The 14,188-nt window shown below is 36.0% G+C and overlaps 2 protein-coding genes and 1 pseudogene across 2 annotated transcripts; 2 read left to right on the forward strand and 1 right to left on the reverse strand.

Annotated features, from left to right (window-relative positions):
* Positions 1–2,213: 2,213 nt before the first annotated feature.
* Positions 2,214–5,388, forward strand: LOC137713403 (ras-related protein RABD1). Its single transcript, XM_068452700.2, has 8 exons — positions 2,214–2,343; positions 2,454–2,526; positions 2,669–2,716; positions 2,822–2,869; positions 3,649–3,720; positions 4,152–4,307; positions 4,806–4,909; positions 5,187–5,388. The coding sequence occupies exons 1-8, from the start codon at positions 2,330–2,332 to the stop codon at positions 5,275–5,277; spliced, it is 606 nt and encodes a 201-aa protein (XP_068308801.1). The 5' UTR covers positions 2,214–2,329; the 3' UTR covers positions 5,278–5,388.
* Positions 5,389–8,328: 2,940 nt separating this feature from the next.
* On the reverse strand, positions 8,329–11,296 carry LOC137713396 (ras-related protein RABA2a). The gene is made up of 2 exons (XM_068452688.2): positions 11,016–11,296; positions 8,329–9,101 (listed from the first exon to the last, which is right to left on the reverse strand). Exons 1-2 carry the CDS (start codon positions 11,178–11,180, stop codon positions 8,616–8,618), a joined length of 651 nt encoding a protein of 216 aa, XP_068308789.1. The 5' UTR covers positions 11,181–11,296; the 3' UTR covers positions 8,329–8,615.
* An 833-nt stretch (positions 11,297–12,129) lies between these two features.
* Positions 12,130–13,496, forward strand: LOC148690321 (uncharacterized; annotated as a pseudogene).
* The last annotated feature ends 692 nt before the right edge of the window (positions 13,497–14,188 follow it).

Below are 14,188 nucleotides of genomic sequence, written 5' to 3' on the forward strand. Positions count from 1 at the left end.
CACCTTAAAACACCGTATCCTCTTTGTACGTAATCCTTCACAATATTAATGAATATCCTGCTTGATTTGGCCTGAGGTTTGGAAGACAATGATGAAAAACCAAAGTTATGGTCAATCAACTTGCTTCACGTCCATGCTAATCTACTTGGAGACATCGATCGTACCCCTTTTCGAGGATTCGACACCGGTTCTTAGGCCGATGAGCTTAGAACTCATTGTTTACCATATATGTACGTATTTATAAGTTGAAATCTTTAACAAGCAAAGCATAAGCATAGAAAAGAATCACGATCAGTTTATTAAAAGTCAGTTAACTTGTAGTGCAAGTTTCCTTACTGTTAATTCACTAGATTTACAATTCATTCTGTTGGCTAGGTTTTCTCCATACTCGTTTCTAAATAGTCTTGCTCTTATCGGGTGTGAGCAGGGGTGGATCCATAGAGGGACCAAGGTGGTCCCAGGACCACCCGAAAGCTGGAAAAACGTCCATGAAGGTCCTCCGGGGACCCTCCAAATGTTTCGGCAGGGGGGAGAGATCTACCCCTAAGACTATATAGGCTACACCAAGGCAATTATTTTGTCAAATAATGTTAGTCAATTCAAAATCCATCCATGGAGGAGGTGAAGGAATTGCAGGGCTACAACGGCTTTCTCGTGAGGAAGTTGAAAGAGACGCTGACACTTTCATTTTTTTTTTCCTTCTACGTTGAAGTTTTGGACGTCTCATTTATTCAATTAACATCTTTATGGGCTATCAAATTTAAGAGTGATAAAAGCCCACTAACTTTAAAGACCTTTAATTTTTTTTTTTTTTTTCTTTTGGAAGTTGCCCATTTTTTAGATAATTTAATAGAAAAAAATAATTGATTTTGGTGAACTATTATCTTCTTTTCTTGCCAAAGAAAAGACTTATATAAAAGATAGAAAACTATCAATGTAAGAGAACAAGGGAACTAAGGCCACTTAGTACTTCGATTCTCACCAAAGATGAATTTGAACTACATTATTATTAGTCAATCCTTGGTGTAGATATTTAATCAACCTATCTTCTGCACTTACGAAGATCTCCAGCGGCAGCAGTACCCTTGGTACAAAAAAGAGTTTCTTGCCTTCCATAGAATCATAAGAGCGAATGCAAAGCTGTGCCTAGGCAACTCCAGGCTAAGCTTGTCACATAGTCCCTCACGAACATCCCTCTAGCCCTCCAAACTCCGACAGCCAGTGAGCAATCGCGCAAACACATCATCGGTTGTTTGCGACCGTTCATTACAAAACAAGCAGCTTCCTTCACAATCAATCTTCATTTTCTGCACATTAGCACACATATTGTGGCAACTGGCAAATCATATTTCTGATGATATTTTGCTTGAGCAGATTTGCAACCAAGGAATCTGGATTGAGTAGGAGCCACTAAACTTGCTTTTTTGGTAAACCCCAAACTAAAGCATATAGATCTCGGATCGTGCCAATGGTTAAGATTTATAGAACTCATTTGATTAGACAAGCAAAGTCATACTAGCACTTCCATTGTTTAACATGTTAACTTTGTTTGTCTAATCAAATGAGTTTAAAAATCTTTGTAAATCATGTGGAGATGAATACCTCAATTATAATCACAAGTCCTCCTCTACATAATTTGTACAATCATGTTAAACTGAATTACAAAAGATACTAATGGTAGTCTTATTATCAAACAATAAATTCATACGTTGATCCAATGCAAACTTAAATTTTATGCGATAACTTCCAATTAAATAATAGATATGCCTTAATAATGTGATATCAAACTAAATATTTGTGATTTACATGTAAAAAAAAATCATTATACTAAAAAAATGCAAAACTAAAATTTTTCAACAAAAAACTCAAAATATCATCATTTTCTATTTAGTTTTTTTTTTTTTTTTTTTTTTTTTAAGATAACTGGTGGTAAATTACTGTAACCTACCTATTCCAGGGTCGGAAGAAAAAAATAAAGAAAAACTAATGAAAATGACTTAAAAACTTTGAGTTTTAACGATAAGGACAAAATAAAAGGTAACACAAATAGTACCATGTTTGATTTTTTAGTGTAAAAATGTAATTTTTCATTAAAATGAACTGTAAGTTTTTCGTTAAAACTACAAAAAAAAAAACAGAGGTAAAAAATGATGAACTTTAAAGTGGGGCCGCGGGAAAAGCTTTTGGAGTGTCAAGGATTTGACGCGTGAGGTAAGGAAGGAAGTAGAGAACAATACAAAGACAAAAGAGCCCCTTGGGTTCCTTGTGTCTTTTAAACCCCAAAAATCTTCCCCCATCATTTTCGATTTCAATTTGCCGACTCTCAATCATGAGCAACGAATAGTAAGCGCTATTTTCCTTCTCCCCCAAACTTCCCATTTCTGTCAATTTTTATCACGTGCCTGAATTTTATCTTACCGATTTTCTGTGCATTTTTTGGGTTTTTTTTTTAGCGATTATTTGTTCAAGCTTTTGCTAATTGGGGACTCGTCCGTTGGAAAATCTTGCTTGCTTCTCAGATTCGCTGTCAGTCAATTCTCTTTTCTCCTTTATGTTTAAAAATTAATGTTGTGCTTATTTAGAAATAAATTTTAGGGTTTTGAGGTTAATTTTTCTGTAATTGGTACTCAAATTAATGCCTTTTGCTGCCTTTTATTTTTGCTTTCAGGATGATTCCTATGTAGACAGCTACATAAGCACCATTGGAGTTGATTTTGTGAGTATATGTATATGTGTGTATATGTGTATATGTATATATTTATATTTGTATAATTGCTTTGTTGTTTTTGTTTATTTGTTGACGTTTGCTTATTATTTTCAGAAAATCAGAACAGTGGAGCTGGATGGCAAGACAGTCAAGCTGCAGATTGTGAGTAGCGGTTGCTTTCGTTTTTCTTTTTCTATTAAATGAAATTACTTGTTGGGGCCAGTGAGTTCTGCATGTATAACAACAACAACAAAGCCTTCTCCTACTAACTGGGGTCGACTGTATGAATCTTAGAATGCTAATGCGCTTGGTTTTGCGTCAAGTCTTCTGTTAGCTCCTCTTCCTAGGTCTTCCTCTGCCCCTCCTGTCCTGAGCCTTTGTCTCATAATCATATCTTCTAACCGTAGCATCTATATGTCTTCGGTTCACATGTCCAAACCACCTTAACCAATTCTATCTCACCATAACCGATTTAGCATGTATGTTTAAGTTTGACTAAAATAATTTTTTTTTTGTTATGGGTCTATTATGGGTTTTGAATCAATTGGTGTTATCTTATTTTTGTGTGTATATTGGACTTTTGGTTAAATTGTTCTCCAAAATTTGATAAGCTTCTGATGTAAATGAACATTATTGGCTATCTATTTGCATGCCTTTTCTGTAGTGTCATTCTTGATGAACAATTTCAACTTAACAGAAATTTTGTTCCGAAACAACTGCAAAATTGTATGTTTCTTGCATGAGAGAATAGTTGTAAGTCCAGTTCACCAAGTCTTACCTAGGCAGATCAGTAGAAGTATTAAATTGATAGACAGGATATTTATTCGAAATGTTATTTATGATCCCTCATGGAAAACTGAATAGGTTGTTCAATTGCTCTTGCTTGTTGATTAATCAACATTCGGTAGGAAATTAACATATTCATCTTTTCTGTTATTTAGTGGGATACTGCTGGACAGGAGCGGTTCAGGACTATAACAAGCAGTTACTACCGAGGAGCACATGGGATAATTGTAAGATTGTTTACTTGCTTTTTGTATTTTCTTTTGTGCCTTGGGGGTTAGCGGGGTTGAGGAAAATTATTGGTAAGAATAGATCTTGAGCCCCTGGAACTAGAAACCCTTAACTGGGATGGATGCACATGATTTGCTGCAATTGATCAAACCTGCATGATGAAGTTAGCTGAGAATGTTATAAATTTGATGTAGATTATTGACCCTTTGTATATATTTTACTTTCTTTAAATCAAAACGCTTAATATTACCTTAACCATCTTTCTTTCATTTCTATGTTAAAGTCGGTAGTTAATGAAAGCGAGTTTTTTTTTAAAGCTATTCTGAAACATTAACTATGCATGACTTTTTCATATTACATTAGAATGTAATGTGTGGTTTCATTCTTTACCATAAATGAAAGAGTCTTAATTCTACTGGAATTCATCCAGATTGTGTATGATGTTACCGAGATGGAGAGCTTCAATAATGTGAAGCAGTGGCTTAATGAGATTGACAGATATGCAAATGACAGCGTGTGCAAGCTTCTGGTTGGTAATAAATGTGATTTAGTTGAGAACAAGGTTGTTGACACACAAACTGCTAAGGTAAATGTTGTAGTTTAGTTGCGTGAACAATTAATCAGTTTACTTTAAATGCTTATTTTCTTCACCACACTTTTGGGCAGTTGATATGCTCAGTCCACTAAAAGCATCAAACCCGTTCCATAAAACTGTTAAAACTGTGGGCGTGTTTGCATGTTGCTTAATTTGCATGTTTATTTACCTCTTATTTCCAGTTACAAGTATGGTTATTTTTATTGCATATTATAGTGCTGCAATATAAATTCTTTTTGACATTAAGAAGTGTACCTCAAAGTGCTTTGCATTAGTAGAGTGGGTGTTCGAGGTTTGAGCTTCCGGGAAGGTGAAATGCTCCTAATGACGTTCTGAATGATTCCCATGAATGTGGAGTCAGAGAAAGTGATTTTCCATTGATGAACATACAATCTTTGTCTATCAAGCTGTCTATAAATAACAATGATTTGTTAATAATTTCTTGCTGTGGCTTAACTTTTCTATCTTGTTTGTAATGATGCACCATAGGCGTTTGCTGACGAGCTTGGGATCCCTTTCCTTGAGACAAGTGCTAAAGACTCGATCAATGTTGAGCAGGCTTTCTTAACCATGGCTGCCGAGATAAAGAAAAAGTAAAACCACTAATCAACTCTTCCATGCTATAATTCTAAACTCCTTTAACCTAATAATTGCTCCAATGATAACCGTAAAATATCTGTCAGAATCTGTGATATATTTCTTCTTTAAACTACACCTAAAAGAAGAAGAGGTATTAAAAAAGAATCTTACGGAATAGCACTTTATTTTGTTTTTGTTACTGTTTAATTTTGTGGACAGATACTAAATTGTGGTTTTACTTGCTTGTAAACTCTTATCTTCGTAATTGTTTTTTCGTTTAAAATTTTGCAGAATGGGAAACCAACCAACTGCTAACAATTCGAGCGGAACTGTAGAAATGAAGGGCCAGCCAATTCAGCAGAACAGCAATTGTTGTGGTTAGTCATACCATTCCTAGTATCAAATCTGTTATAAAATCCTAAGGCAGTGGAACTGTGTTGACCGAACTGTCGTGTGGATCCTTCAGAAACTTGTAAAATATTGCCTACTTGAATCTTTGTCTACGGAGAAACTGGAATTAGGCCTGTTAGATGATCGGTATTAAACGTCTACGATGATTGAAAGAAAAAATTTGCAGGATTAACGAAAAAATGTTGAAAAATGCAAGGAAAAAGTCGTGCAGGATTGAAGAGTGATAGTTGCATTTTAAGAGTGTTCTTTGCACCCCCTCCCTATGGATTGCCATTAGATTAGTTTGATTTAATTGACACGAACTCGCGTTTGAACCCAAATGATGGGTAGACCTGAAAACCCGAGTGAACCCAAACCTGGTTAAACTTGAATGAACTTTTGCCCATCAAACCCGAATTGTGAAAGGCTGTTTAGGATTGGGTTGACATTCCAACACGTCCGACCTGTTTGACTGACATCCTTAGAATCAAATCAACTTTTACAAACCTTTGGATATTTTCTTCACTTTGCCCCTTCCACAAAGTTTTGGTTTGATGGCATTCTTCATCAAATAAATGATTTGAATTTTTGGGCTAAGGGAGAGTTAAAGCATTTTAATTGATGTTTTTCTTTCATTTACACGGAAGAAAATCAAATTCGTGACCCTTTCCTCGCCACTTTGGTCAATCCGTTTGAATTAAAATTTTCATTTGAATTTATTTAGAATTTTGGATCAAATTCCAAAATTAAAATGATGGACAGTTGAGTGGAACACACCAATTAACAAAATTAAAGATATAAAGGGCGATTCCAAGTCAATAAGGTTCTTCACTTTTTGAGGGTCGGGAGAGGGGATTATTGCTTTGCCAAGATATTGTTTTCATGACTTGAAACCGTGATTTTTTTGTTACAAAGAAGCAACATTTCTGTTGCGCAAGACTCGTCTTGTAATGCAAAACTAAAGAAGTAAAAAAAAAAAAAAAAAAAAAAAAACAAGGGATATTACAGTGAGCTTTTCTCCTGTATGTTTGGAGCCAGAGATCAACTTGGAAAATTCAGCTTTAGGTAAATCACTGCAATTCAACAGAGGGAATGTGGGATGACATCCCTTTCCCCTTGAACTGAACCTACATATGCGTCGTCCAATATGCCCTACAGGAAATGACCTAAAAGCCCATTTCAAAAATCTGATATTACATTTTTGGTAGAATTGAAAACAAAGGTTTGCTAAAACGAGAGAATTAAAATTGAATAGATACAATAATGCGAATATATACCTCTATTAAATCATCGATTCAATGTTTTGAATTGCTCCTGTTTAGCTCTACAAAGCTAACACCCTCCTTTTTATCTTGGTCGTCAAATGTTTCAATAATTAACCCCATCATTTTGAAAATGGAATTCAATACTCGTTAAGGAATTAGAGAACGATACATGACTGCACTATAATTGTGTGTCTACCTTGGTCTTGAACTATTTTATAGGTGAAGGCAACAATTTTGGAACCCCAATATTGGGAAACAATGTGCCAGATTGATTTACACACCGTATTTGGTTTAGTTTTTTTTTTAGATTTGTTCAACACGTGGTTAGTATTTCAACCCATTCTAGATGAGGGTGACGATTTTCAAACTACAATATTGAAGAAATAATGTGTCTGGATCTGGGGATGAATTTAATAAACCGTATATGGTCTAGATTTTGTCTAGATTTGTTTGACATGTGGTTAGCAATCAATCCATTCTAGGTGAAGGTGACAATTTTGGAACCACAATATTGAAGAAACAATGAGCATGAATCTGGAGATGGATTTAATACTCCGTATCTAGTTTAGATTTTCTCTAAATTTGTTCGACACAGGGTTTACTTTTTCAACCCATTCTAGATGAAGGGACGGTTTTGGAACCACACTATTGAAGAAGCAATGTGCTTGAATCTGAAGTTGGATTTAATACGTTGAATATGGTTTATATTTTCTCTATATTTGTACGACACATGATTAGTATCTCAACCCATTTCATATGAAGGCGACGATTTTGGAACCCCAGTATTGAAGAAACAATGTGCATGAATCTGGAGAGGGATTTAACATCGTATCTAGTTTAGATTTTCTCTAGATTTGTTCGAGACCTGTTTAATATTTCAACCCATTTTAGGTGAAGGCGACGGTTTTGGAATCACCGTATTGAAGAAACAATGTGCCTGAATGTGGAGATGGATTTAATACACCGTATTTGGTTTAGATTTTCTCTTGATTTGTTCAACACGTCGTAGTATTTCAAACCCATTCTAGGTGAAGGCGACGGTTTTGGAACCACAATATTGAAGAAACAATGTGTGGAAGAAAGATTAAACGACGAAATTATTAACCAAACACACGTGGCAATGACCTAACAATTTGTTGTACCATTTTATTTTTCCTATTAACAAACATAAAAAAATGTTGAATACAAGATTACTTGAACCACGAGCCTCTTGCATAATGCTTTTAATTCTTAAAAAAATAGGCTTTTTAGCTAAAATGGTCTCTAAGATTGACATAATTTCTCACTTTAGTCTTTGAGATTAAAAATCAATAAAACTAGTCTCTGAGTTTGTCCACGAACAATCGTTTTGGTCTTTCGTGAAAATCTCTATTAAATAAGGAAATAATAAAAATACCCTAAAAATTTGTCTAATAATTTTAGCCTATTATTTATTAAGTTGATGATATTCTTATCATCTTGGTTCTTATAGAACAAATATTTTCACGGAATACTCAAAATAATTAAGGGTATGCAAACCCAAGGACCTTCGATTTTAAATCTCAGGAACCAAAGTGAGAAGTATGTCAATCTCAAAGATCATTTTGGTTAGAAAACCTAAAAAATATCGAGTACCGCAAAACCATATTTCGTTTCAAAGTAAACACCGAAAAAAAATAATCATCGCAACTTCGGAGCGAGAGTATAGGCATAAGCCTTCCTAGACTCCATGACTCCCTCAAACCAAGCGTACCGTAGCGGTTTCTAATAGCAATAGTTCGAATGCGGTTTCTAGTAAATAGGTGAAAAGTAATAATTTTGGCTCTGACCTGTTTAAGTATTTCTACAAATACAATCCAAACCTCTTGAGGCTTAATCTTACTTAGGTGTTTCATCCATCTAATCATCACTGTTATATACCTCATAGATATACCCCTTACAGAAAAAACCCGGGCAACGGGAAAAATAAATTATAGTTTGACAAAGGACTAAGCACCAAGAATAAGTTGAAAGCAATAACCCACGACAGAGAGGAATACGAAACGAGGAAGAGAACAAATACGGGAAAAACTCAATTTAATCAACCTCAGGTTGAAGAACAGCAAGCCTTCTTTGTATTGACCTCTGAATCTCCGGTGACTGCAATTGTCTTCCCTTCTTTGATGCTTGCAGGTGTTGGCTCGCCTGATGAGATAGACTTCTTACTAATAATACGGTATATCTCTGCCAGAATTGTCTGGAAAGCCTTCTCAACGTTGATTGCTTCAAGAGCAGATGTTTCAATGAATGAAAGGCCTTCTTTTTCGGCATAGCCCTGGGCATCTTCTGTGGCAACCGCACGTAGATGCTTCAGATCAGTCTTGTTCCCAATCATCATGATCACAATGTTTGAGTCAGCATGGTCTCTTAATTCCTTCAGCCACCTGCTTACGTTCTCAAATGTTGTTGGTTTTGTTACATCATAGACAAGTAAAGCTCCAAGGGCCCCTCTATAGTAGGCACTCGTGATTGCTCTATATCGCTCCTGTCCTGCTGTGTCCCATATCTGAGCTTTCACAGTTCTCCCCTCGACCTGACAAAATGAACAGGCGGTCTTAAACAACACAACATTCATCCACTCAAGTGTAAGCCAAAATACTGTCTTATCGACTGAGGGAGGTCTTATAGAGCATGATATTCCAGTCATGATAATTTTACAAGAGGGAGAGCTTTTAGATGTGATCTAATTGCAATGAAGTGGTGGGTGATAGAGGTGAGACTTTGCTTGTATGATCCTGACCAATCCCAACTTTGGACAGCTTGGCCCAAAATATTCGGTAAGTTCAACAAGCACAGGCAGAATTCAACATGAGTTAAAAGTTTGGCAAACATATGAAGGAGTATCGCCAACACAAGCAACTCAAGCAACTTATCAGTGAACCTGTTTAATACAAACCCACATATAGGGAAGGACGAAGAGATGTCCACATCATTGAAAAAATGCGGAAATCAAACCCCCAGTCACTTCAACTTGTGGTCCATTTCTTAGGTTTAACTTCAAAGATTATTTATTGTCCATACAAACACAACGGATCTCATAAATTGAAGTCATGATTCTTTTACAAGAGGAAGAGCTTTTAGATGTGATCTAATTGCAATGAAGTGGTGGGTGATAGAGGTGAGACTTTGCTTGTATGAACCTGACCAATCCTAACTTTGGGCAACTTGGCCCAAAATATTCAGTAAGTTCAGCAAGCACAGACGAAATTCAACACGAGTTAAAAGTTGGTCAAACATATGAAAGAGTATCACTAACACAAGCAACTTATAAGTGAACCTGTTTAACACACACCCACATACAGGGCCGGACCAAGAGATGCCTACATCATTGAAAAATGTAGAAATCAAACCTCCAGTCACTTCAACTTGTGATCCATTTCTTAGGTTAAACTTCAAAGATCACTTAAGGTAAAATTAGCCCAATAGGAACCCATTAGTCATCGAAATTGTGCATACAAACGCAAACGATCTGATAAATTGAAATGATAATGATGGTTATCATACGGCCAAATGATTTCCAATTTTGTCTAATTTATAAACCTTGATGGAGGACTGAAAAATAAAGGGTCCTAATCATTGGACGGCATACTAGTTTGAGGAAATCCACACTTCTCATTGTTTCGTGAACATCCAGTATTGATCCTTCCTCTTCAGTCTTCATACTTGAAATCCGTTATCTCAACAGTATTGGTCCACTACTAAGATTTGTTTAAACAAGTTACTGAAAATTTTACATATAAATTTCTCGCCAACGCAGTCAAGATATCATAATCTAAACACCACAAAAATACCAAGAGACTAACTAAAGAAGATATGACCAACCGTCCCAAGACTCCCTCAGGGCTCATAAGGCAATGTTCGGCAAGCAAGAGCAAACTCCCTAACCCAACAATGCCTGCCCGTAATCGATTCCAAAAGGCAGGGGCAAGTTTTTAGTATGTAGTTAGGGAATTTGGATTTCTCTTATAGGCAATCGGATTTAGGGACAATCCATCTTTGATTCCACACCATTTCTCATTTCTCACATCATTAGTAACTATATGATCTGCTTAAACTTCAAAAGAAAAGTAAGCAGATTACAAAATGGAACTTGGTACCCCATGGAGTGAAGAACAAACCCAATTGAATCGGTTCTCGAGAATTCAACAAATCGAATTCAATTCTGGAACCAAGAAAACTAGCAGATCTGGAACAATTTCACATTATACAAATTGGAAACCGATCCAAATCCCGGTTCAATTAAGCATTTCTCAGAGAACCCAGATCCAATTAACTCAAGAAACATTAAGAACGAGCATAAAGAATGAGATCAATCCCGGCTCAGTAACAAATACAAACACAATCGGTTTCGTGGGGGTGTGTGTGTAATGCATCTATATATATAAAAATATATACAGGAGAGCGAGAGAGAGATACAGAGAGAGAGAGAGAGAGAGAGGAGGTGAACCTGCAGAGTCCGGGTGGCAAATTCGACGCCAATGGTGGACTTGGACTCCAAACAGAACTCGTTGCGAGTGAATCGGGAAAGGAGGTTGGATTTCCCTACGCCAGAATCGCCGATTAATACCACTTTGAACAAGTAATCGTATTCCTCGTCCGGCCTTCTCGCCATATCTCTCTCTCTTTCTCTCTGTTTTTTATTTGTAATTTCGATGTTAAGCGAAGAAGAAGCAGCAGCAGCAGAAGCGGAAGATGTGTGGAACGGACCAAAAATCAAAAGCCGTGATGTGGGTTTCGTTGGCCTTTTTGGCAGATACAAAATGTCCCCAGTCTTTTGACTAAATTACCCTTTACTGTTTAATGGTTTATTCACTTGTGATTTTGGAAATAAGAGTCTCTTGGTACTAAGATTTATCGGTATTCATCTTCACTTGCGAGTGAGAAGTCTTAGATTCGATTCTTGTCAAAAAAAATTTGAACCACATTAAGGCTAAGCTCACCACTGTCCCCATCATGCCTTCCATTATTCAAAGAAGCCTTCACTTTTTGAAAATTAGAATACTTATTGCCCCCCCCCCCCCCCCCCCACAAAAATCCCAGCAACAGTTTCACGGTTCAACACCTCCTCCCTCTGTCTCGTTTTGTTGTTCCTTATTTCTCCTTCAAGCCAAGCCAGTCGCTACTGCCAACCTCTAGCAGCCAACTGTTTGTTGGTTGGTTTTCCGCTCATTGCTCAATTTTAGGTAAATTTTTTAACTTTCTATTTTATATTATCCCTAACCCTAATTGATTAATTAATACGAAATTTTAGTTAATTAATAGAGAATCATAGAGTAATACACTAATATAGTTATTTTGCGTATAAATATGAATCCTATGAATGATTATTGTTGAATGAAATTATTGTCTAGAGTAAAAATTGAATTCTTGTTATTGATTAATTGATTATTGATATTAATTTATGAATTGAATTTTTGTGTATTAAATAATTTATATGAATATTGGTATTGATTAATTGAATTGTTGGTTTAATTAGTTAGTACTCATATTGACTATAGTATAGTTTACTCTAGGATTAATAGTCTAAGACTTTTTTTTTCTTTTCCATATACAGTTACATAATGGAACGATATTATAAGAAATAGTGCTTAAGTCCTTCTTCGAATATTCCGAGTAGTCCTCCTTCGAATATTTCAAATATTCCTTCTTCGAGTATTCCGGGTAGTTCCCAACAAAGTGAGGTAATTGAGTTGGATGAAATACTGGCTAATCTTCCTGTAGACTCTGGACATAGACGTTGAATGCTTGATTATCCACCTAATTATCGTGAAACAATTCGTCGACACTATCTCCAATATAATCCTTGTCAACCTAAAGACCACATCATGCCTAGAAAAGTTAGCAACAATCGATGTTTTGTCACCCGTTGGTTTGATAATTTTAAGTGATTGGAGTATAGTATAGTAAAAGATGCTGTATTTTGCTGTATTGCTATCTATTCAAGTGTGATAAAGAGGGAAATGCCGAAAGTGATGTCTTCACTGAGATTGGGTTTACAAATTGGAGGAAAGGACTCGACAATTTTCGAGGTCATGAGGGAGGTGTTAGAAGTCTTCATAATAAAGCTTTACAACAAGCTAGAGATTTGATGACGCAAAAGCAACATTTCGAAACATTTGTGATTAAACAAACTGATGAAGTTTGCATTAATTATCACACTTTGTTGCATGGCGCACTTAATTGCACAAGATGGTTGTTGCAACAAGGTTTGCCTTTTTGTGGCGATGATGAATCGTTCAAATCAAGCAATAAGGGTAATTATTTGGAGCTTATGCAATTTCTTGCCGATCATAATGATAAAGTTAGGAAGGTTGTTTGAGAATGCTCCCAAGAATCTCAAGTATACTTCTTCTGATATTCAAAAAATCTTGTCCGTGCTTGTGCCATCGAAACTATTGGTGCAATTACTAAAGATATGGAAGGTACATTTTTTTTTTCTTTTGGTTGATGGATTACGTGATTCTTCAACTAAAGAGCAAATGGCGGTGGTATTGTGTTATGCGAACAAAGAAGGAGAAGTGATTGAAGGTTTTTGGGTGTGCAACATGTCTCCTCTACAACTAGTAGTTCGCTTGAAGAGGCCATTGAGAGATTATTTGCTCAACAAATTTGAGTATGTCCAATTTACGGGGACAAGGCTATGATGGAGCTGGTAATATGAAAGGAGAAATAAATGGCCTTAAAGCAAAGATTTTGAACAAGTATCCTCAAACATTTTATGTTAATCGTTTTGCACACCAACTTCAACTAGCTCTTGTAGCCGTTGCAAAGGGAATTAAGGGTGTCGCCATTTTCTTCAACAATGCTAGTATTTTGGTCAATACTATTGGATCATCGTGTAAGCGTCGTGATGCATTTAGAGAGAAACAACTACAACAAATTAAGAAAGGTCTTGATATTGGTGATCTTGAAACGGGTAGAGGGTTAAATCAAGAGATTAGTCTCATGCGTCCTTATGATACATGTTGGAACTCACATTATGGTACTATAGTTAGTATTATTGTTATATTTGAAGCTGTGGTGGAGGTGCTTAAATGGATTAAGGATGATACCAACCAAGACAATTTAGGTGAAGTAAGTAAGTTACTCCATGACATACAAACTTTTGATTTTGTGTTTCTCCTTTTTTTGATGAGACTCATATTGAGAATTACAAATGAGTCATTGCAAAAGAAAGATCAAGATATTGTGAATGCGATGACGTAAGTGGAAGTATGCAAGCAAAGACTACAATTCTTGAGAGATGATGACTTTGGGGACTTGCTTGATGATGTACAAAAGTTTTGTCAAGAGCATGATATTGTCATTCCTAACATGGAGGATTTGCGTTTTGTACCCGGAAAATCAAGGAGTAAAGCTCCAAGACTCACAAACTTCTATTACTATCGTGTGGACCTCTATTTTCAAGTCCTGATACGCAATTAAAGGAATTGAATGATCGCTTCAATAAGGTAAACACCAAATTGCTTCTTTGTATGGCATGTTTAAGTTCGATAAATACGTTTGCATCTTTTGACAAAGCAAAAATTGTTCGTCTAGCCCAACTTTATCTTTAAGATTTTGATTGTATGGGCCCTATAAATCTTCCAATTCAACTTGACAATTACATTCATGATATGA

Source organism: Pyrus communis, chromosome 15, assembly GCF_041283825.1.
Source record: "Pyrus communis isolate YQ-2024b chromosome 15, ASM4128382v1, whole genome shotgun sequence".
NCBI lineage: Eukaryota > Viridiplantae > Streptophyta > Magnoliopsida > Rosales > Rosaceae > Pyrus > Pyrus communis.